We start from the raw sequence: 22,381 nt of genomic DNA on the forward strand, positions 1-22,381 counted from the left end.
ATAGGCTACGAGCCTCACCTTCATCTAGTTAAAACCCCTCCTAAATATCGTAGCTAGAAACAACCTACTTAGATACTTGTAGGCCTAAAAACCCTACACGTCTTATATAGCCCTTCGGGCTGAAAAAGGACGTTAAACTAGAATAATAATAATAATATGTAAGGCAAGTTCCGAAACTCTAATGCTTTCAGCCGCACTGATCGACCCACTTGATACCAAGCTTTCGCCGCGTGAGGCAAGGTATTGACATGCACCACGTTAGGCTCACAGGCACCCAATATCAATCAGGGAGTGTTTTCATTCTCTAGACGGCCCGGCTCAATAACATAGAGGCAGATCGATGATGCAGTGAAACATATCTTTTGTAAGAATTTGAATTATTTAATAGATCTTGAGCGTCCTTGAAAATAATTGAAATGGAAGCAGCTGCTGAATTTGAGTATACGACATGCATGTGGAATGCGACAATGCAACAGCTCACATTGCTCTATAGGTATCTATTCATTAAAATCTAATCGAACACAATATCCTCTACTGTATGCCCCTTCTATCTCAATCAAGGTCCCAACCAGAGTCTGCCATTATCACTCTACTGTCTAAGGAAGGGAGCTCGCTATACCAGCAGTTGCTTCGCCATGACAATTGTGTCTTTCAGCCTTGAAACAAGCATATTATCTAAAATTTCCAGGTGCGAGGCGTCGTTGGTAGCTTCATTGAGCGACTTCCCAGCAGTCATCATTATCCGCTCTGGGGCTGGTTGTGCTAGATATGGCATTACACGAGCTCTATGAGCTGAGCGAAATACCTGTATCGTCATATTAGCGATCTGCAGCCCGATGTGGTGCCGGTTACCCGGAAAATGGAATAGAAAATACATTCAGATGTTGAATGATCTTACAAAACTCGTCTGAAATCTCCTTGTCCTTGTCGGCTTGGAGCTTTGTGAAGAACGAGTACTTCCTAAACGTCGCAATCATCGCTCGTTGGTTATGGGGAATGTACCGGCGCATGTTTTGCTCGGTCATATAGCTCTCCATTCCCAAGAAGGCATCTATGACCATGAAGCAGAGGTTGTGGCTTCCAGAGACGCCATCGAACTCTACATATTCGCCGTCGATCATTCTTCCAGCTCCCCAGGCCTGAAAGCTTTGGCAGTAGCCGAGCCACACTCCCTTGGCCACGCGAGACTCGACAAGATTCTGGTAGAAGACTTTGAGGAGCTGGCGTAGCTGGATGTTAATATCTCGCATATGATTCAGGCATTCTACTTTATTGCCCTGCTCGAAGGCAATGTTGGCTCCGACCATAGCTTGATACATTGGATAAGCCTATCAAGTTTATATTAGCGTCTTCCATATTGCGGTAATTCATACTGTTGAAAATCGCTGCGTACCATAACTTCTACATCGTAGAAAATGCGGAAGAATGCATCCTCGGTTGCTGTAACAATCTCCGAGACATCCTGGTTAATTTTATATGCCCGCTCGCCCTTGTCATTGAAGTTATGCAGGACGTTGGATGTGTTGTTGCCGCTATCAGACTCGAACCCAAATTTTCGTTGGAGGTACACCCACGGGATGTCGATTTGGGCAGGGAAATCAATAATCTTCTCTTCTTGGGCAACCTTGACCGATGGGATAATTGCCCAGCGGTAGGCATGACGCAAAACACCGATGCAACAATAAAAGCCATTGTAAGCTTCGCGAGAACACCCACTCCAGTCGCCAGCTTCGATCGACGTAAGAATTCCATGGACGCGGGCCATATCAACACGCTCATTTACTTTCTTAATCATGAGCGATCGGAACCGATCCCGACGCTCAATGTTCACGTTGTCGTCGAGCGAAGGGCTTCCCGAGGACAAGAAAGGGACCATATCCATGTAAATCTCGTGGTATGGGAGAAGTTCAATAGGCCAGTTGCCGTGATTGGCTCTTGGCGGCCAGCTGCCAGCGCCATCAGCCTCGACCAATCTGGACAAGGCTGCTCCAGTCTCATGGCTCCTGTCGAGGGCCTTGAGTTCAGGAGCTGTCTTGCTGCTGGTGCGATTTGTCATTTTGAGTGCTTGCCATAATCTGTAGACTACAGCAGCAAGTGACAGGAGAAGGATGGTAGTGGAAAACATGGTTTTTAGAAGTGGAGACGGGCAAATGAAGCTGATTTAATCGGTAGAAATATCCAGAAGCAGAAGGAAAAGTGGAATTGTTATGATGTCTTTGTGGGTTTCGATTTTTCTCTTGTTCACAAATGTATTTCTCGGGTCAAGATGTGCAGCTACGTTTTACTTATAGCGTACGAGATATCATAGGCGCAGCCGCCTTTCAAAACCTTACTACGCTCAATGCAAGTGGCGAGGTACCGCAGCGTGGTGTTGATTCTAATTCAAGATCTCGAGCATCATGATTCCTTGTTGAAAATTGCAAGCCATAGTAGGCTGAGCTATAGAAAGCTGATACAAGCTGATTGACACGCTTGGGTTGACCACGCAATGGCATGAGATGCCTGATGCAGCTCACAGCCTCTCTTCACAGCTCGGTATATTTGGCGAAATGGCTTGGCTATAGGTAAGGATAGGTAGAGCTTGTTTTTCCTCTAAATGCTTATTGCGGCCAAGGTACTAGTGCGCGGTGCTGCGGAAAGCTTCATGGGGCTGTGCGGCGCAAAACTAGGACATCTTGGCACACCATACTTAGAACTAGAGTGGGACAGGTTTTACAGCTTTGCGGCACTCTCCTGATCCCTGGGTATCTCGGTGACCGTAAAAGAATTCGCGCGTCAGCCTCACCTATGTACAGTCGACAAATCCGACAACCAAGATCTGGAAAGCCACAGAGTCAATGCAAGTTGTAAAAAGAGGATCTCCAGATACTGCTTGGTCAGTTCAATGCCAACAGCGACTAAGATGTCATGGTCTTTGTTTACGACGTGCATGTGAATCATGGACTCGTGCAAAACTCTACAAGAATATAAAGAGATAAATGCATTTCCTAACAAAGACTAATAGATCTGGCAGAATAGTGAGGTATTCTTGAACTACATAATACCGATCATGAGCTTTCAGTCTCATCGGTGTCTCAGAGAGTATGCAAATCAAGTCCTTGCCTCCTAAGAAAAAGCCGGTGGGACTGAGAAAGGGGCAACGTTGAACCCAGTTGTTTTAGGCCGCAGGATATCAATCACATTCCTGAACGAAGCCTCATGTAGCTTTGCCCAATCTTTTCGGCACCCGAAAGTCAGCTTTATAACGTTCTGTTATTGGTAGCAAGCGTCAGCGTACCGTTAACGACTCCTCTTGAGCAGAGATAAGTGCTCCATTGAATCAGCGTTTGGTCTCCGAAAACATAGTCGCCGGTGATAGTGATCCAGTACCCACCCCAGGGATTACTGGTGAGATTCCCAACCGCTTCTAGATATTCTAGCTTTTGAATGAAAGAGCCATTGGGCTTTTTCTCCCACTTCGTAAGCTGTTGGAAACCCAAAGTTAACTCTTAGTCCATAAAAGGGTGTATAATTGAAATATCAAAGATAAACTGACAATTTCAGTAAAGTTGAAAATTCCCAACAACGTCTTATATGTTGAAGTGCGCTTCGACATGCCGGGGCGATTATTGGGGCCTTCGGTCTTGTAAGGGAGAGATCCTCGCCAAGCAGGCTTGTGAACTGCGCACTATTCTTAACATCTTGCCTAGATATATCTGCACTGACATGAAATCTTGCCTTACAGTCGTTCATGAGAGCCTCAACATCCGAGACGGGAGCACCAACAACTGCCCACGTGGCAGATTCCGAGTAATCTGTGCCCAAAGGGCAGACGCAGTTGCTACCAGAGTTTGTCGCACACTTTGCCCCAGAAGAATAATCGCTATGAACTGGAGTGCCAAAGACATTTCCAAACATCAGCGCAAGGCTGAGAAGGGTACTGGTGATAACCATTTTAGGTTTGTGCAGATAAGTGGAGTTTGGACAATCAGTCAGGATTTCGACAAGATGACAGTCAGGATGACACCCAAGAAAAATCAATTCAAGCGAAATTGATTGAAATAGACAAATGAGAAGATTGAAAGATCAAGTTTATTCAAACCAAAAGAGGCGTACAGATTACCTGCATAGCGGAGTTTGCCTTGGGCTGCACTGCCTTCAGCCACGATCTACGTAGGCTCACAGACCAAGCCAAGCATCTTGGGAATGTGACCTGATTTCTGGTGTTAAACATAGGTGCCTGAATGCTTAATATAGAATAATTGAACCGGTTGCGGTATATATCCTAGTTCACTAGTGGAAGCTTGCTTGGAGTTGGAGGCTGGCGGCGGTAGTTGGGACACTAGGTAGTCTCTGCTATCGGGTTAGTTGCGCCACCATCGCACATCATGCCTCAGCTGAAATCCAACCTAGGCACAGCCTTCCGCTTGGTCAATTACAACTTGACACAGCCCAGTTGGGATTGCTAGGTTGGCTTAGGGTTATTAATATCGATTTAATGATCATATTAAGTCTGTAGCTGAAGGTAAGGGATCGCCTCATTGCAAACAAGGTACTTATATACCTCTTGAAGGAAAACAATCTTTTTCTTGCCTCAATTGTCGTTTGCAAGGAACCTCTCATCGTTTCTATCATACTTGCATTCTGGACCGCAATTTATCCACTTGTATTTCAATTTAGATCTTTGTAATACATTATGAAACATCAAATCCTCCCGTTTTGGCTGATGTACAGCCTTGGAGTAGCTTTAGCCGCTCCATACAGCTTCAATAGCACCCTTGATCCCCAGAAGATAGCATCTAACCAGCTGGCTTCATGGCAAGAGACTCTTAACGAACAATTGGCGAAAGTTCTCCAAGCCCGCAATGCAGCTGTGAATGGTACCACAGCCACTACAGACTGCACGGCGGATAATATCATCTACCGTCAAGAGTGGTAAATCATACCTGATAGGTTCCGGGACATGATGCTGACTTTCATATCAGGGGATCCATGCTTGTACGTGAGAGGAGGGACTACATTGATGCAGTAAAATGTCTCATGAATTTGCCTCCATTGAGCTCGCCAGACAAGGTGCCTGGCGCACGGAGCCGCTACGATGATTTCACCGCTATGCACATCACCTACGCCCCCATCATCCATCACAGCGGCTTGTTTCTTGTATGGCATCGCTACTATACCTGGTTGTACGAGAAGGCACTCCGTGATGAGTGCGTCTACAAGGGGGGGCAACCCTACTGGGACTGGACGCTGAACTGGGACGACCTCACCAAGTCACCTGTCTTTGATGGCTCTCCGTACTCCATGGGAAGTAATGGCAAGGTCATCCCACACGGGCCGGTAAACGACACCGCTCTAGGATCTACCCGTTTACTCAACCCAGGCACGGGTGGGGGCTGCATCGAAGCGGGTCCATTTGCCAATCTCACCATCAACCTCGGTCCCGTTGCTCTGCTGCCTGCGGGCCCCAATAACGGCATGGGTTACAACCCCCGCTGCCTGCATCGCGATTTCTCGGCTGAGTGGAACAACAATAGCAAACCTACTGACGTTGTCGACCTCATTACGGGTTCGACAGATATTACGTCCTTTGACGTCAAGTTGGAAGCACTCAAGGGCCTGCACGCTGCTGGCCACTTTGGTGTAGGTGGTATGATGGCGGACCAGTACGCCAGCTCGAGTGACCCAATCTTCTGGCTACACCATAGTATGGTCGACCGTGTTTGGACCATGTGGCAGAGTCACGACCCCAGCGTCAGGCCATACCAGACTGGTCGGACGGTCACCGCACACAATAGTGAGGCTTCCCTTTGCCCATTGAATACAAATGTTTTTGTACAACACCTACTAATAACACACTCATTATAGACCCTCCAAGTGCCAACGCTACGCTAGATACCATCATGCCTTTTGGTATACTGGGAACCCCACAAAAGCTTGGCGACCTGGTTTCCACGATTGATGGCCCTTTCTGCTATCAGTACATATAACAGCTCTTAGTTGTTAGACATGCAAGCCCACGATTTTGACTACAGAGGAGAAAATCCATGACCATATTTTGATATCCCCTATGTAGCTTCCGTATTGAATGGAGATATATTCGCTCAAAAGACCTCTCCGCATGGCACTTAGTTCCATGCCTTCTGCCTCTGTGCCACGTAATCGAAGTATCCGTCGAAACAGTCTCGATCTAGACCAATTCACAAGTTTCAACAATGCGTCTAGGCTTGGTAATTTATCGGCCTAATAATGTATCAGTAGAGTATTGAATAAACTGAACGAATAAACATACGCCAATTTCCAGTAGCAGTAAAACCGACATTCTGATGAATATTGCCAACGTAGACGCTGTATGTGGTTCTGCGTGGATAGAGACTTGAGCCTGATCCCTCCGCGATTCTGTTACTTATCTGCGATAACCCAGGATCCGAACCCGACCTTCTGGACTGGGCGGCAAAATTGACAAACAAACTCAGCGGAGCGGTGACCTGGATTTCGAAATTTGCCCAGTAGCCTGACCCATATTCTCCTTGTTGATCAGCCGATCTCCAGGCTCTAAAAGTTATATGATGGCCAGGTCCTGAGTAGGCCCATGTACGAAGAGGGAGCTCTTGAAGGGATGGTGTATGATCCACGGGAAAGACGTTCTGCCTAATCATGTTTCCAACATTAAGATGAAATACGGGTAGATCCGCCGAAGAGGATGGAAAGAGATCGCATGAGAGGCCGCGCTTGACCAGGTCCTTGGTAGGTGAACAGGACGCCAGTGAAATGAGAAAAAGGAGAAACCAAAACATTGGAAAAGATAGTGTGAGGATAGTGTAATTGTGGATAGGAGGTTTTCTGTGTGAAGCGAAAAGAGAAGAACAGATAGCTTATATACATGTTTTCCACAAAGCACGATAACACTTTCTATTTGCATTCCTTCTCCCCCTGTTCGCACTAGGCCTTTAGGCTGTTATCTCGGTGCAAATATTCATATCAAAGCGTCTTCGACAGTCTTATATCATTTCCAAAAATCGGTTTTACGTAAAGTATTAATGAAAGTAAAAGTTTAGACATTAAAAGTGGATTGTACAGTCCAACGTCATTCATACGCTAAAATTTTCGGTTCTACTCTCGGTGTGAATATCAACATGAAAAAATCGCTCGATAGTCTAATATCATTATTAGTGCCAAAGTCCACTTATTGGACGCATCTATTTATGACTGTTTTTATCATACAAGGTTACAAGTATAAGTGCAGTATTCATTTTTCTGTAGAAAATTAATAAAATGCTGAGCTTCCAAGTAGATCTACGAGTTTGATATTACAATCATAGACTCTACATAGTAAATGTAAGTCAATAAAGAGAACCTACCTTAGCGTTAAACTCTGAAAGAAAGACCACTGCCTAGCTTGAGCTTTGACTAATAGTATTACAGATGATGGTTGCGAAGATTTCACTTGAATTTGGCCTAAATTGCGGGATTTTTCCACTAGTAAGCCCTAAGACACAATTCCCTTGTTTTCATTTGAATTTGTTTTGATGTTGGAGGGAATAGAGATTACAGCATCGATCAAAACCGATCTCTTAGATAGTTTCTTTACTATAGTAAGCAGAGGGTAGATTAAGAACGTAGAGCTTAAGGAGCTACAAAGAACAGTGTTGTGATAATCATTTAGAATCCGGGTGCTCGGACTACACCAAGATTTGATCTACAGCTCATGGGCGCGTGCTAACCGCTCCGACTAGCGCTGTAACACAAGTGATCTTTCTCAGCACTAAGCTATTATGGGTACTGCCTAGAAATCATTTCATTTTTGTGAATAATCATTCTTCTATATATCTCTCTCTGCTTCCTTACTCTTATGTTTAAACTCGCTTAGACATTTACTTCATCTATTTTACTTATCCTCTACTATTCACTTTCAATATGTATCTGCATATCACTCTGTTACTCCCCGCCTTTTGGTATTACGCGCCTTAATCAATGTTTATCTTTTTACTTATAATAGCAGGTCTGCTGTAGCTGCCCGGGAGTATGATTTTTGCTCATGCCAATACGACTCCAATACACAAATCTATTTTGCCATTACAGATCTTATTGCAGAAGACTGCGCTCAACCATATATATATGGTATATTTTTGAAGACTCGCACTCACGTAGACAAGAACTAAGCAGAACAGGTCAAGCTAATAATGAACTCTGGATCCCTGCGCCCAATGGTTACGGACCTCGCTTCTCGGGTAGATATGTAAGTTCAGATCAATACTGTTAAGCCTGTTGCTGATACTATATAGCTAAAACTACCAAATGGAAAAATTGATGGAACGACCTTCTACAATCTATGCAAGTCCTATGGCGCAGGAGATAGTACTTGTTTTGATTGTGGAGGTTTTCAATGGAATCCAGACCGCACCGTCATGTGCATTGGCTAGATTAGTTTCATAGCCTGAATGCTCGGCTGTCCAAGTTATGTTTTTACCATAACTTCATTAGCAGGTATAGCTTGTACTCTTTTCTTTAGAGCTATATACCTACATGAACTCATTTATTGTACCTACTATACAATGCTATAGGGTCGTCTTTCGTCTTTGGTATTCTTCTTGAGTGAATATGCTGTTGTCAAAATCAACTTCGTGCTTGAGTTTGCTTTTAGTAATTTGGGGCTTTGGAATATTACCCAGAACGGAATAATAGATGTGATCCGGTATAGCCTATATTGTGCTGATATATGCTCTTTTGTTTTCCAAAAAAATATAAAATGACAATGTTGGGATATATCTACTCTACCTTCTGCATGGTGCGAAAGGTTAGCCTTTTTGCACCACAGACAATATATCATGTCGTCAAGGTAATGGCACATTGAGCAGTATGGACAGTGACAAAATAGAAAAGATTAGCGAAGAACGGTTCAAGCTGCAGGGATATTTTCAAAGCTCACTATCCTATAAACACTATAGTACAAACGGTTGGTAATCTGCTCAGAATGGGTTCCTCTCCTGTAGCCCTGCTATTATTTACGATGATTTGCAAATGTTTCTTGTTGTTAACTTTCGTACTCCAGGTTTAGATTCAATAGACCAATACCGTTCTGTGCAACAATATATTACATATGTTTTGTTTTGAATTACTCGTATCCCTCACTCTTGGCCGAATGGCTCGGCTTTGTTCCCAACTTCATGACGGGGCTATTAATAAAGTTGTCAAGACCATCGTGTGTAAAGAAGGTCTGCGCTTTGGAAATTTGGACCTCGTTGGCACCACGTAACCATATCTTCTCGTCGTATGCTGTGATTGCATCTTTAAGAGTCGCGGTCCCAGACTGTACGCTTTTGAGAGCTTCGACGAGGCAATGTGCAGAATAAAACGCATTGTTTGCACCTTGGCCACGGTGAAATGTCATGGCGTGTGCTGCATCGCCACATAATGTTATTCTCCCATCTTGGTTGTTCCACGGAACCGTTTTCCAAATCTTGAGCTGGTCTCGCAGCACGTTGGTGTCCTCTGGTATCCACTCAATGGCACTCTTGTAAGGCTCGGCCCAGCCATCCCTTTGTACGTGCGCTTTCAGTCTCTTGAGTCGGTCTCCTTCGTTGTCGTGGTCCTCGACATATTTGAGTGGCCAAGTGGACAGAATCTGGAATGTCCAGGTGCTGGCATCGTTCTCGTCGGGCATGTCGAGCACGTTGGCGCGGATGTAATGGCCAGATGGATGGATGGCGATATCTACGAGAGGGTGAAGCCGCTCTTTGATGAAGCGGGCTTGCTCGTCTGTGTACGACGCGTTGAAGTTCATGAGGGCGAAAGGCAACGTATCCATGTTGCCCTCTCGAGGGAGCAGGCAACGGCGGACTTTTGACATGGCGCCGTTGATGCCTATGAGCACATCGCCCTCGTCTGTTGAGCCATCGTCGAAGTAGACTTTGACACGGCCTTGGTTGTTCGTTTCATAGTGCGAGAAGCTCTTGCTGTACTGCACATTGAGTTGGTCCGCCAGCAACACGCGCAACTTGCGGATGTTGATTTCTCGCGCCTTGGGAATCGGGAAGGCAAAGGCTTCTTCTCGTGTCTGACCATTGTAGATGACAATGCGATCTTCCCCAATGGCTGCGCAGTCGACGTACGGGTCTACCTGGCATGAGTTGATTTGGTCGCTCAGTTCTTCGGGAATCAGGTCGAAAAGATACGGCCGAGCCCAGCCAAGAGTGAAGGCCCAATGGCGGTGTCGGTATACGTCTGCGCCCTTGTCGTATATATTGAAGGGAATGCCGTATTTCTTGAGGCCGTGTGCGAGCGCGCAACCTGCAGGTCCTTGGGCGTGTCAGCAGAGATGAGGTACTACCACTACCACGGTGGCCCATTACCTGCTCCAATGATGATGACTTTCATTGTGAGGTCGATGCTCCCCATGGCGGGCGACGTCGATCAATGCACAATATGTTATCGGCTAGGTTACGCACAATGACGGAATGAGGGGTGCCTGGGAGGGGTGGTGGCACTACGAAGGCGTCGTGCAGGGGACGATGCAGTTATAGCAGTAATTCCATGGTAACTAGCGGACCATGGCGTTGGAGCCGGATCGACTAGTGTATGCGGAAGCAATGGGGGGCACAGGTGTAAGCGGCATTGGAGATGGGTTCTAGGACAGTCCAGGTCGGTTCTCCTCTTCCTGATTTCCGACACAGGATCCAGTGCAGGCACTTTAAGTTGGCCAAGACGCAGTGTCTTTTCCAGCATGTTGAAGGAATGGTGCTCCGAGACTTGTTTTCTCAACTGTGAGGGTAGATTTGTAGCAGCTATCTCATTGCGCATCTTCGTCCACGTCCATGCTCACGGCATAGCACATGGCAGCCCTAACAATTTCCCGAACAACTTGGACTTCGTGCTCGTTTCGCGGCGCATATACCATGATCCAACTGGGCGGCGCAATCCATGTCACAGGGAAACGCTGCCCCCACCCCCGCTCCATGATCAGCTTTGCATCTTTGGGACTAACATATACATGCAGCGAGTTCTCAGCGGGGTGTACATGGGCGACTTCATAGAAGATTTTGTGTGCGACTGAGTTGATGGTCTTGACGTCTTGTTTCACGTAAATAGCAGTTCCAGTGCCGCCCTCTGTCTTGCTCGGTGCAGCCTCCATGTAGCTCGAGTAGGGTGCAGTGCTTGCAAGTTCCTGCATCAGACTGTGAAGCGCAGCAGATGCACCGGCGGTGATGGTCTCTGGGAATTGGCGTTGGGGAAGAGTCCAACGCGTGAGCTTGGGCCGACGCCCCGGACGGCTGGACACTCTGTCTGGCCTGATGTACGACGCTCCCGAGTCTGCGAGTGGCGAGGCGTCCAAGAGGTTTTGGCGAGAGTAGAGGAGATAGAGCCCCCAGCGCCTGATTTTCAGGTAGCCTTGCAGTGTTGGGGGGGTGCCGCCTGTGCCTTGGAGGACGTCAGCATCCGACTTTTGCATTCGGCGACAGGCTCTTGTTACCAAAATTTTGCCAGCTCTTGAAGTCGTACCAAAACGCCAGTCCGGCCGCCGCCGCCGCCGCTGCCGCTGCCATCATGCCAGCCAGCACATGGTGAGTTTGAGCTGTCATTTGCAGTGAGAAGGGCGCAGCGAGTAGAGTACCCGTCACATGGCGAGGGCGCGGGGCGCGCAATGGCTGTATACTGCGATGCCTTGAGCAGCTGACACAGCGCGCGGTGCTGGGGACGGGCCGGGGTGAAGGATGGATGCGGGATGCTGGATGCCTGGGGGGTTGTGGTTGGGGGGAGGGGAAAGGCGGGCGGGGGATGTGCCGTCCGGCAGCTTTTCGGGAAGGCTAGCCATGCGGCTAACGTCCGGGTCCCCTCAGGGCGCATCCTCCTCTTCCTCCACCACCACCACCACCATCACCATCACCACCAGCCCCTGCCCGTCACGATGCACGCACAGCATGTTTCAGTCAACGACTCCTGGCTGCCTGCGTTCGTGCCTGAGGATCGCTCGCGCTGCTGTCGCAACATGGCAAAAAAGCATCGGAGGCTCGAGCTCTCCAAGGCAATGGCTGTTTCAAGCATTGCTATTTCGACGGCCGTCTCCAAACATGGCCTGCATGGCTTCATAAGTTGAGCGCCGTGCCCGCCCCCCACTTGTGTCGGGTCAACCGCACAAGTCAAGCGTGCTGGACAGACACATGGTCCTGTGCAACCGCTGCATGGCCGAGCAACCCCGACTCCCTCCGCTCGCTGAGCCGTCGTCGCCTCTTGAATCGGACTTTGAGGGGACAACAGCACCGCAGATACCCCAAAAGTCTCCACAGCGCCAGAGACTTCAGGAGCTCGGTGGAACAGGACAGAGAGCCGGTTCGCATTTGGATTCTGCTGTGCAGTTACCGCCCTCGCCGTCGTCTTCGTCTTGCTATTCGTCGTCATCGTCATCGTCATCGACCCTGCAAGCGTCCCCTCTGCAAGTGCCCTATATCCAGACAGTTCCTTCTCGAGCGCCCGTCTTTGAAGCCCTCTCTGCCCAGGCGCTTCTTGCCCACGCCCTTCACTCTGAAGTGCTTCCTCCTTCAGCCCCCCCTTCTGAAGTGTCTTGCCGCCACGTGCCTCTTCCCCGGGTACCTCCTCCTCCCCCTTCAGAAGCGCCCCATCGAGAAGAAAATCGACAAGACCCTAGCAGGTCCCGGGCGCGTTCAGAAACGCGACGGGAAACCGCTTCGCAACCAGCTACATCCTCGCCACTACTGTCTGTAAAGGCGCGTCCTCTTACACGGCACACGACTAGAAAAGCCAAGTCCCGACACACATCAACGATAATGTCTATTCCACCCCAGCTCCAGCAGCAGCTGCGCTTGCTCATCCGCGCAAACCACATCCTACACCACCACGGCCTGGTGGATGCGTTTGGCCATATTTCGGTACGACACCCGCTCAACAAGGACCAGTACATCATCGCAGCCTACGACCCCGGTGCGCCAGCCCTCGTGAAGAATGTAAGCGACTTCAACTCGTACTGGGTGCGGGACTCGTCGCCCGTAGACAAGGACGCACCCCAAGGCTACAGCGAGCGCTTCATCCATGGCGAGATTCTACGCAAATTCCCAAAAGCAAACTGCGTCGTGCACTCGCACTCCGAGGACGTGATACCTTTTACCATTGGCCACGGACCCAAGCAACCACGGCCCGTTCGAGCCGTCTTCCACATGGCAGGTTTCCTAGGCCACGACGGCGCTTCCGTCTTCGATATGGAGACGCTATACGGCACCGCGAGAGCGCCGGCGGAGCGCGATTTGCTCATCAAGAATGCCACGCTTGGCGAGGCTTTGGCGTCGCATCTCAATGCGGAGAGCCCCGTCGTCTTGCAGCACAAGCACGGCTTCACAACTTTTGGAGCCAGCATCGAAGAGGCCGTCTATCGCGCCATTTACACACAGAAAAACTGCGTCTTACTGCAACGCGCCATAGCCATTGCGGGCGGGAATGCCCATGCAGTACAATATCTCAGCCCCGACGAGATCAACGACTGTGCCGTTATGAACAAAAAGACGCTGGACAAGTCGTTCCGCCTGTGGTTGCGGGAAGTCCAGGTCAACCCTCTGTATCAGAATGAAGAGGGGGAGCCAGAGAAAGGCAAAGTCGCGGGTATGAAGATGTAAAATAATATAGGTAGCATTAACTCGTCATGAGGGTCATTACATGATGGCTGTCGCTGCCGCTACTCCTTGAACTCAATTCCCGGCGCTCCCTCGCAAGAACTAATGTTTCCAAAGTACCACAGATGCGCCGGAATGTCAAAGCCAAGATCTCCCTCGTTTCCGTTCAGGTTTAATATTCCATTCAAAACCTGGATGTCCCCAGTTCCCGGCTGCACACCATTTCCGTTGGTGATGTAGTACTCGGGCGAGTAGTGTCGGTAGCCAAGCGTTGTAGGAGGCAGCTTGGGCACGGGATCAGCCTTGTGCGTGACACGGTATGTCGACCCATTGTTCGTCTGCGTCAGATAGGTGGCGAGGCCTTCTAGACCAATCTTGGGCGCACCGTATGTGTAGAGGTCGACTGGCGTGCCTCGTGCACGCAGCTCACCAGCAGCCAGCCCTGCAAGCGCGCCACCGAGCGAATGGCCCGTTGCCACGACTCGGAAGTCGGGGAACTGGCTTTTGCCCAAGGCAACCGCAGCCAAGACTTTTTGTCGCGCCTCTCCCCAGCTGTTCCAGAAGCCCAGGGATCCCGAGCATGTGCTGCAGATGGTTGTTGGTGTGACAGGAAACTGGACATTGGTGATCCAATTGCGGATACTCCTTGATCCACGGAAAGACACGACGATAAGCTTGTTGGTCGTGTCGGTTGCGACAAACCCAGTAACATCGGTCAAAAGGCTATTCTCAAACTCAGTCAGAGTGTTGGTGTTTGCGGCCTGCACAAGCGGGCAGTTGCCCTGTGGACAAACGACCTTCGTGTTTGGACTGTTGTTGTTGTCGAGGCAGTACGCTGCGGCTGAGTACTGAGAGAAGAACTGAAGCTGACTCAGAACATCTGCCGATACAGCTGCAAAAAACGTTTAGTTGGGCTTCATCATCCTTAGGAATAAAACATGCGTACCTCTCGTGTCCAACTCGACCGGCATTGCGGTGACGGAATAAACCGCACCAAGCAGGATGGCCCCTATGCGCAGCATGGTAGAGAATGTGCTGGTCTGCTTTCCTTGGGTCTTGCTTCGGGGTGCTATCAACGAGTTGGAGAGCAGTAGACAGTGTGCCTGGAACCAATCAAGGGTGTAGAGACGAGGAGAAGATCACTGCCTGACACACTGGCCATCGTGTTGAGGATTGAACATGCACTCTATATACCAGACAGGCAGACTAAACAAAGCCATGTCGCTGTGTAACCGTCGGCAAGTGGGTAGAACTGATGGTGTACAGACCTGGTTATCGATCGGCATCCATAGAGACGATACCATGCGAACGGAGGCCCTGAGTAGCGCGCTGGCATGGATGTTCGTACGTCAGGCTAACTGAGATGAGACATTTCGCCGTTAGCTGGTAACCCTCGTGCCAGGCACGCCAGGGACCGTGTCAATGCCATGCTCAACCTCGTGACCATGCTTGGCTCAAAGAAGAAGGCTTTTGCTTTGGAGCTGACGTTTGTGGAAGAGTGGTGGTAAGAAACGGAGTTTCAGGGGATATTCTTCCGTCGGGTCCCGCGATGGGCACAATAAGGAGACTGCAGCTGACGACGCGTCTGTGCTACCCGTACATATTTTGCTGTCGAATTTGGGAATGCATGAACCCACCCATGGGCACATGTATTCAGGCGGGCGCTTAACGGCATACGGCACACATGCCAAGTCTGGATGGCCTGAATCCAAAACCTGTCAATGGTGAAGCAAGTTTGGCCTGACCAACGATTACTGGTTCAAAAGACGAGGAGCTGAATCGCCTCCTCGGTGCCTGTCGCATTCTCTCCGCGCACCTGAATAGCTGTAAGCTGAATCAAGCTAGCAGCCAGTCTAATAAAAGAACCCGTAATGCGAAATGCGACAGTCTAGATCAACGTATGTCAATCCAAATCTCGCCTCTTCACGACCTGGTGCTGTGAGGAGTGGGGGTAGAGTCGTGACGTAGTGGGTGCGCAAGTGAGAGCCTGGCAACATGCATGGGTAGATAAACAGCACAGGGCTGCCGTTGATTTTCTGCAATGGGATCACAATCAGTAGGCCGTGGGATGGAGGTGCGTTCGGCCTCAGTGCTCGTTTCAGCTAGTACCTCGGGACATATGCGGGGTACTCGAGTAGGCTACAGACTGTGGCTGGTACAGCACCCTAACGAGGGCTACTGTGCTGTGTACATGTCAGCTGTCAACGGGCATGCACGAGAAAAAGGAAACGTCTGGGAAACATCCTGTTTGTCGCGAGTTTGTTCATATATTCTGGCTGCCGTGGACCGGAGCTAGTCGCTAAAGGTACAATTGTCCGTCTTGCTTGAATCGTGGAGTGTGGGGGAAAGACGCAAACCCGTGGAAAAATTGAATGGTATTGGGCGTCGTTCCATCAGGAAAACGGTCAGTGGTCGGCGAAAGAAGAGGAGTAGGTTCTGCGCTTGAGCCCCGAAGTGGTCCCGGGTGGAAATTCATCGGCTCGGGTGCGCGCACGCGAAATGCCGCGCACGTCGTGCGGCGTTACTGCGGAGGCACAAATGGCTTGACGAGCATCTCGCTGAATCTGGAATACCGTCAGTATCGGTTTTGCACATGTCATTGTGTAGATACTCACTTTTCCAGCTTCTCCTTGCCGCGTACTTCCTCAACCAGCAGCGGCATCTTGACGACGTTGAATTCGTCATACAATTCCTCGATCTGGTCGAGATACTTCTTCTGCATCTTTCGCCGCGCGTTGCATTGTTCGCAAGGATTGCTTTCCTTGGGAAACAGCAGCTGGTTGACAACAATTGAGTGCGTGTCAATCTCGTAGCTGTTGAGTTCTTGGATCATGCGCTCCGTCTCGTACAGACTGAGAAACTCTGGAATGCAGACGCAGACAAACGTCGTGAGATCGGCGTCCTTGAACTGCCCATTGACCTCGCCGATCGTCTCACGCAGCGCCTCCATCTTCTGGATCAGCTCATCCATGTTCTGTCCGTTAGGCAGTCTTCCTGACGAGCCGAGGAAGGAGTTGAGCATGGGGCCGAACTGGCGCGACAGCTGAGAGACCTTGGAAAGGGCCTTCTCCATGACCGTGGGAAACTGGAGGAAGCGGAGCGTGTGTCCTGTGGGCGCCGTGTCAAAGATGATGACTTCGTACGACATGGACTTGACCTGCTTGAGCACTTCGGCGAACGACATGGCTTCGTCGACACCGGGTATCTATGTATTGCGTGCTGTCAGCCTGTGCCTCTGTTCCACCCGACGCAGGGCTCCAGTATGCCGTATACGTACGCTGAAGGCCAGATCCTGCATCATGCTGCCCATTCCGCCAAGGCCAGCCATGGGGTCTTGACCCTCTTCTGCTCCGCTCGCTAGCAAGTCCTGTATACTGCCATTGGGGTCAATCTCCATGGCGCTGAGGTTGTCGAAGCCGTTGACGAGCCGCGCATCCTTGCCAAACTTCTGGTTGAAGGCGTCGGACAGATTGTGCGCAGGGTCGGTCGAGATGAGGAGGACGGATTTGCGGTGCTTGGCCAGCTGGATGGCGAGCGAGCAAGACGTCGTGGTCTTGCCCACACCACCCTTTCCGCCAACGAATATCCAGCGCAGTGTCTTCTGGTCGAGAATCGACTGGAGCGTCGGCGCCATATCGGCGTCGATGAGGGCGGTTGAGGCCATGCTGGCGAGGTAGGCAGTCGCGAAAAGGGTATGGGGCGGAGGGGCAGAGGTGGCGTAGTGGTGTGAAGTGAAGGTCTACTGCGAAGCGGTCAACAACACGCCGTGTGACTATACGTATGCTGAGAGAGTGAGAGAAGGCAGAACATTCTCGAAAGCCGCCACGGGGACACAGCATGTGCCTTGGCCGAACAGAGCGGCGCTCTTGTGACTGTCTCAAGGGTGCAAAGAGATGCGGGCACTGGCTACGTACCTCAAATCTCGGGTGCAGTGAGAAGGCAGACGTCGGGGTTGTGCCTCCAAGGCCAAGAGAAGTCGCGCAGTCAAACGCAGCGGGCGGCCGGCCAGGCGCGTCATGAGCTCGTGCGTCACCCCGCATCCACATCCGCCTCGTGGCACTCACGTGCACGCCCACGCTTGCACCAGCCGCTTAGTCAGCACAGCCATGTACATGCATACATCTAGTACTCCTACGTGCTAGATACGTCGCACTTCAGCACCCTCGGCCAACATTGTCTATCTGTCTTCATAAAATACACGGGCAGGGTGCCGCTGGACAAGACCAAGCGACGCCTCAGACGCTCCAAAAGAAACACAAAGTAAACATGCCGCGTGCTGAACATCGGGGCCCCATCAAACACAAGATGCTTCTCGCTATGATGCCCAGCTACACACGTACGCCCAAAACACCATGACACATGTGCGCTTCTCCCGCCGGTCCCACATGGCGCGCTACTTCTTCTTGCCCTTAGCCTTGCCCTTGCCCTTGGCTTTGGTTGCTGATCCCTTGGTTGCCGATCCGTTGGTCGCTACACTGCTTGCCCTCGAAGGCGTCGCCGAAGCGGGAGAAGCCTTGCTCTTGACCGTGTCAAGCTGCTTGTTCTGCTCCATGTTAGTCAATGCCCACACATGACATGCATCCAATCCACACACCTTGACGCTGTTCTTGGCCTTCTTCTTCGGCTGCTCCTCTTCCTCCTCTTCTGTGTCCTCCTCCTCGTATCCCCGCTTGCCATTCTTGTTCTTGGCATCGCCATCACCAAGCTCGCGCACAATGGCAGAGATCAGTGTGGTGCACCGACGCCCAATCTCTTGTGGCGTGCGGCTGAGGAAAAACCAGTCGAAGCGGAACAGAGGCGATTCCCGGATTTCGTCGCGAATCTTCTCGTAGATGAAATCGCCCTCGACGCCGTGCTTGTGCAGCATGACCACAAGAAACTTGTCTTCGTCTTCCGTGTACACCTTCTTGTTTGTCGTCGAGACGGTGTACTTGATCTGCATCTGTTGAAGAGGCATGCGGTACATGCCCACCTTCTTGGCAATGAGACGCTTCTTCTCCTCTGACTGCCGTACGCGCAGCTCACCCTCCTCGATTACGCCCAGGTGCTTTTGCCAGTTGTCCAACGTCTTGTACTTCTTCCAGAACACCTTGGCGTACGCCTCAATCTCTTCAGCCGTCTTGCCATCAACTTCTTCAGCGATACCCTCATAGTTTTGGCGTCCGTACTTGGCGCTACCGTTGAGAAACTGCTGGAAGTCGCGTTTGTTCCACTCGGGGAACCCCTTTTCAATCAAGCGTTCCTTCTCTGCCTTCTCCTCTTCCGTCAGCGGTTCGGCATTGTCAATCTCTTGTTGTGCCAGCTGTTGATCCGCCTCACGGGACTCGAGATCTTCGTCAGTACCCTCTGGAAGAGGTGCCTTGAGATTGTTCTCCTTGCGGTACCATGCCGTCTCTTTGTCCTGAAGCTCTGCAAGGCGATCGGGGAAGAACTGATAGTCGTGAATGACAATCTGCTTTGGCGCGCGGGGTATCCTAGGCTGCTTGTTCTCTGTGCGACCACCGGTGACTAGAGTCTTGCGGTAGTACGAGTCAATGCCGTAGTTTTGCTCTTTGCGTTCACGCTTTGATGGGTTGATCCAAGAGATGCCAATCTCCTTTTTTCGAGGCTGGAAAGTCTCGCCATTCCATTCATAGGTCGAGTCTGATGTGAACTTTTGAAGGTCGTCCAGTCCCAGCGCCTCGTACCGCTTGTTGAGCTTTTCCGTCATCTCTTCACCGCGGCGCATGACGGCGTCAAAGTCGTCGTCTCCAAGCTCGCCAGTAGCGGCCAAACCGACAGGACCCTTGCTCTGGAACACTGCCTCTGCACCGTGTTGAATCATGGTCAAGAGCTCGTCCTTGGATGCTGCGTTCTTTACTGGTTGTTGTGTGCGGCCCTGCTGAATGACCAGTTGATCCAGACGCAGTTTCTGTGCAGCGCGCTCGAGCACCTTTTCTTCAATGGCGTTCTCGGTGACGAATCGGAAAACATAGACTTGCTTGGTTTGGCCAATACGATGAGCGCGGTCCATGGCCTGGAGATCGGCCTGTGGGTTCCAGTCGCTGTCAAAGAGCACAACAATATCAGCTGACGTCAAGTTGATACCCAACCCACCGGCACGGGTGGTTAAGAGGAACAAGAACTTGTCTGAGCCCTCCTTGTTGTAATCGTCAATCGCCTGGATACGATCCTCGTGTGCAGTCGATCCATCGATACGGCAGTACTTGTAGTCTCGCATGACTGAGTAATCCTCCATAATGTCCAGTACACGGCTCATTTGGGAGAAGATGAGCACACGACTACCCTGGGCCTTCATGCGCTTGAGCAGCTTGTCGAGCATGACCATCTTGGCTGCGTTGGTGACCAAATGCTCGTCCGTCGTGTATGGTGGGCCAGGCTCAGCGCCTTCGAACAGGTAAGGGTGATTACAGCACTTGCGCAACTGCATGACGATGTTGAGCAGTCGGGTCTTGGACTCCTTGTTGCCGGCACCGCCGTTGACTGCATCGATATCCTTTTCGAGAATCTTTTTGTACCACTGGACCTGCATGTCAGACATGCCCACGTACAGATTGATTTCCTTCTTGGGTAGCAGCGACTTCTCCACGTCGGCCTTGACACGGCGGAGCAAGAAAGGCCGCAGAACCTTGTGCAATTGTTGAACGACTGCATCTGAATCCTCGTTTTGCTGAGAGAACCAGTCGTCAAAGGCAGCAGAGTCTCCAAAGACATCAGGTAGGAGGAAGTTGAGCAAGGCCCAAAGCTCGTGCAGGTTGTTCTGAAGAGGGGTACCGGTAATGAGCAGCCGGCTTCGCGAGTTGAACATGCGAACCATTTGCGCCAGCGAAGACTCCTCGTTCTTGATGCGGTGCGCCTCGTCGATAATGATGTACTCCCAGGCAAACTTCTTCAGATGCGACTTTTCGCGCAAGATCATCTCGTAAGATGTAATGCAGACGTCGAATCCGTCAGGGACAAGGTGGTCCTTGATGAGCTCAGCACGATCATCCTTGCTACCCTGAAGCACCAGGACGTTGATCTCCGGACACCATTTGGCGAATTCGCGCTTCCAGTTGTCCAGGGTCGACTTGGGCACTGCGACCAAGTGGGGGCCGGTGATGCCAGCGATGTAGCGGAGGTAGCCGACGAACGATATGGTCTGCAGTGTCTTTCCCAGGCCCATCTCGTCGGCCAGGATGCCCGAAATGCCGTTCTCGTGCAGGGAAATCAGCCAGTTGAGGCCGGCAATCTGGTAGTCGCGCATTGTGCCGCCCTGGATGTAGCCTGGCGACTCGCGGAAAACCGTCTCGTTGTGGCCGCCATGCTTTTCCTCGCGCACCAGCTCGGCGTCTTCCTCCTGCTCTGTCTTGCGCCGGCGCTCGGCAGCAGCACCGCCTTTGCGGATTTTGCTCGTCTTTGACTTTTTGCTCTCTTCGGCGTCCTGGCGGTCGATCTCGGCGAGGATTTCCTTGATGCGCGGGTTGGGGTTTGTGTCGATAAAGTGGCGGAACAGGTCAGTCAGGCCGAGCAGATAGCGAAAGCGGCGGATGGTGTCGTCTTCCTACAACAGCGTTTCGTGGTTAGCGGTGGCGCCTCGCGCATGCCGCGGGCCTGTGGGCGTCGCGTACCATGGATGCCCTCATTCCTTCAGCCTTCTTGCCGTACATGGACTTGCGCATGTTCATCTCTTCAGCGCGTCGCCTGCGGCCATCGGGGGGCGCGCTGTCGCCGGCGACGCTGTTTCCCCTCGTGTTTGGGTTCGTGTCTGAGTCCTATGTCTGCGTCAATTGCTGCACAGCAGGCGCGGCGCGCGGGCACAGCCAAAGACGTACTGTGTAGTCGGGTGTGTCGAGGTTGTACTGGCGTCACAGTGTCAGCGCATGCTCCCATGTATATCGTCGTGTGCGCGCCTTTTGCAGCGCGGCGCACGAGGGCGCGAGACGGGGTCGCGCTTACCCCAAACTTCTTGAAGCCGTTCATCTTGTCTTCCGGCTGGTCCTGCATCTCGACGTCCGAGTGCGCTGAGGCATCGTCGGAAGATGGCTCCTGGGCCTTTGCGGCGCTCTTCCGCGGCATGTTGCCGTCGAGTGTGTGGTGGGCGGCGCGGCGTCACGATTGATGGCGAGGACGCGTGGGGAGGCGTGTTGGTGGAGCGGTTGGAGGCGTGGGAGAATAATGCGGATACTTAACCAAGGCTTGGCGCGTCGACACGTCCAGGCGCCGTGCCCACCACCAACCCCCGCGACGCACCCCTGATGCCGGCGGTCTCCCCTTCGCCTGCTCATCCGCCCTGGCGCCTGTACGCGACTCTGCCCGGCCTTGACCCGGTATGCCCACGGTCCACGAGATACCTGCCGACGGACGCGCCAGAGGAGACGCGACTGTGCGCATGACGTCAGTCAGAACATGCCTGGTGCGGAACAAATTCAAAGGACCAGAAGAAGGATCCACGAGGCTATGGACACTGCAGAAACACCAGAGCTACCCGTCCTCCTACCCAACGGCGCCGCATGTAGCAGCGTGGAGAGATTGGTTGCTGGAGTGCTGAGTCGGGCCTGGTTGCAGGTCCCGTAACCACCGATGCTGCCTATGTTTCTGGAGAACCTCTCGCCATCATAACCCCGCCAACTTGTGGATATCGGCAGTCCTCCTCACGCACGCGGTGTGCTACCTTGTGCTGTCGAGTAACAGCAGAGTACAGCGTTGGTGAGCATGACTCTGCTCTGCGGCTTGTACATGGGCATCATCACATTGGTGAGTTTGCGAAACCATGCCTAAATTCCTTGGAGATGATAACACCC

At 51.3% G+C, this 22,381-nt stretch overlaps 12 protein-coding genes across 12 annotated transcripts; 3 read left to right on the forward strand and 9 right to left on the reverse strand.

Moving 5' to 3' along the window:
• Positions 1–613: 613 nt before the first annotated feature.
• Positions 614–2,059, reverse strand: SETTUDRAFT_178050 (uncharacterized protein; the record flags this gene model as incomplete). Its single annotated transcript, XM_008022523.1, has 3 exons — positions 614–805; positions 876–1,328; positions 1,394–2,059. The coding sequence occupies 3 exons, from the start codon at positions 2,054–2,056 to the stop codon at positions 614–616; spliced, it is 1,308 nt and encodes a 435-aa protein (XP_008020714.1).
• A 936-nt stretch (positions 2,060–2,995) lies between these two features.
• SETTUDRAFT_133214 (uncharacterized protein) lies at positions 2,996–3,897 on the reverse strand (the record flags this gene model as incomplete). The annotated part of the gene is made up of 4 exons (XM_008022524.1): positions 2,996–3,215; positions 3,278–3,464; positions 3,536–3,660; positions 3,723–3,897. 4 exons carry the CDS (start codon positions 3,895–3,897, stop codon positions 3,106–3,108), a joined length of 597 nt encoding a protein of 198 aa, XP_008020715.1. The 3' UTR covers positions 2,996–3,105.
• A 686-nt stretch (positions 3,898–4,583) lies between these two features.
• Positions 4,584–6,079, forward strand: SETTUDRAFT_162242 (uncharacterized protein). The gene is made up of 3 exons (XM_008022525.1): positions 4,584–4,914; positions 4,965–5,776; positions 5,848–6,079. The coding sequence occupies exons 1-3, from the start codon at positions 4,676–4,678 to the stop codon at positions 5,967–5,969; spliced, it is 1,173 nt and encodes a 390-aa protein (XP_008020716.1). The 5' UTR covers positions 4,584–4,675; the 3' UTR covers positions 5,970–6,079.
• Positions 6,080–6,214: 135 nt separating this feature from the next.
• SETTUDRAFT_30079 (uncharacterized protein) lies at positions 6,215–6,776 on the reverse strand (the record flags this gene model as incomplete). Its single annotated transcript, XM_008021994.1, has 2 exons — positions 6,215–6,222; positions 6,272–6,776. The coding sequence occupies 2 exons, from the start codon at positions 6,774–6,776 to the stop codon at positions 6,215–6,217; spliced, it is 513 nt and encodes a 170-aa protein (XP_008020185.1).
• A 1,120-nt stretch (positions 6,777–7,896) lies between these two features.
• Positions 7,897–8,402, forward strand: SETTUDRAFT_30080 (uncharacterized protein; the record flags this gene model as incomplete). The annotated part of the gene is made up of 4 exons (XM_008021995.1): positions 7,897–7,934; positions 7,982–8,100; positions 8,151–8,218; positions 8,265–8,402. The coding sequence occupies 4 exons, from the start codon at positions 7,897–7,899 to the stop codon at positions 8,400–8,402; spliced, it is 363 nt and encodes a 120-aa protein (XP_008020186.1).
• Positions 8,403–8,946: 544 nt separating this feature from the next.
• On the reverse strand, positions 8,947–10,377 carry SETTUDRAFT_133220 (uncharacterized protein; the record flags this gene model as incomplete). The annotated part of the gene is made up of 2 exons (XM_008022526.1): positions 8,947–10,278; positions 10,332–10,377. The coding sequence occupies 2 exons, from the start codon at positions 10,375–10,377 to the stop codon at positions 9,095–9,097; spliced, it is 1,230 nt and encodes a 409-aa protein (XP_008020717.1). The 3' UTR covers positions 8,947–9,094.
• Positions 10,378–10,742: 365 nt separating this feature from the next.
• Positions 10,743–11,705, reverse strand: SETTUDRAFT_162243 (uncharacterized protein). Its single transcript, XM_008022527.1, has 2 exons — positions 11,450–11,705; positions 10,743–11,397 (listed from the first exon to the last, which is right to left on the reverse strand). Exons 1-2 carry the CDS (start codon positions 11,523–11,525, stop codon positions 10,769–10,771), a joined length of 705 nt encoding a protein of 234 aa, XP_008020718.1. The 5' UTR covers positions 11,526–11,705; the 3' UTR covers positions 10,743–10,768.
• A 388-nt stretch (positions 11,706–12,093) lies between these two features.
• On the reverse strand, positions 12,094–12,578 carry SETTUDRAFT_162244 (uncharacterized protein). Its single transcript, XM_008022528.1, has one exon. It carries the CDS (start codon positions 12,312–12,314, stop codon positions 12,117–12,119), a length of 198 nt encoding a protein of 65 aa, XP_008020719.1. The 5' UTR covers positions 12,315–12,578; the 3' UTR covers positions 12,094–12,116.
• Positions 12,579–12,761: 183 nt separating this feature from the next.
• On the forward strand, positions 12,762–13,601 carry SETTUDRAFT_86515 (uncharacterized protein; the record flags this gene model as incomplete). Its single annotated transcript, XM_008022276.1, has 1 exon — positions 12,762–13,601. The coding sequence occupies one exon, from the start codon at positions 12,762–12,764 to the stop codon at positions 13,599–13,601; it is 840 nt and encodes a 279-aa protein (XP_008020467.1).
• A 59-nt stretch (positions 13,602–13,660) lies between these two features.
• Positions 13,661–14,620, reverse strand: SETTUDRAFT_30084 (uncharacterized protein; the record flags this gene model as incomplete). Its single annotated transcript, XM_008021996.1, has 2 exons — positions 13,661–14,490; positions 14,545–14,620. 2 exons carry the CDS (start codon positions 14,618–14,620, stop codon positions 13,661–13,663), a joined length of 906 nt encoding a protein of 301 aa, XP_008020187.1.
• Positions 14,621–15,852: 1,232 nt separating this feature from the next.
• Positions 15,853–17,293, reverse strand: SETTUDRAFT_162245 (uncharacterized protein). The gene is made up of 3 exons (XM_008022529.1): positions 16,876–17,293; positions 16,214–16,803; positions 15,853–16,162 (listed from the first exon to the last, which is right to left on the reverse strand). The coding sequence occupies exons 1-3, from the start codon at positions 17,260–17,262 to the stop codon at positions 16,120–16,122; spliced, it is 1,020 nt and encodes a 339-aa protein (XP_008020720.1). The 5' UTR covers positions 17,263–17,293; the 3' UTR covers positions 15,853–16,119.
• Positions 17,294–17,754: 461 nt separating this feature from the next.
• On the reverse strand, positions 17,755–21,141 carry SETTUDRAFT_162246 (uncharacterized protein; the record flags this gene model as incomplete). The annotated part of the gene is made up of 2 exons (XM_008022530.1): positions 17,755–18,141; positions 18,193–21,141. Coding segments are annotated over 2 exons (3,099 nt in total), but the record flags the coding sequence as incomplete, so codon positions are not given.
• Positions 21,142–22,381: the final 1,240 nt, after the last annotated feature.

The sequence above is a fragment of the Exserohilum turcica genome (genome assembly GCF_000359705.1).
Source record: "Exserohilum turcica Et28A unplaced genomic scaffold SETTUscaffold_1, whole genome shotgun sequence".
In the NCBI taxonomy this organism is placed as follows: domain Eukaryota; kingdom Fungi; phylum Ascomycota; class Dothideomycetes; order Pleosporales; family Pleosporaceae; genus Exserohilum; species Exserohilum turcicum.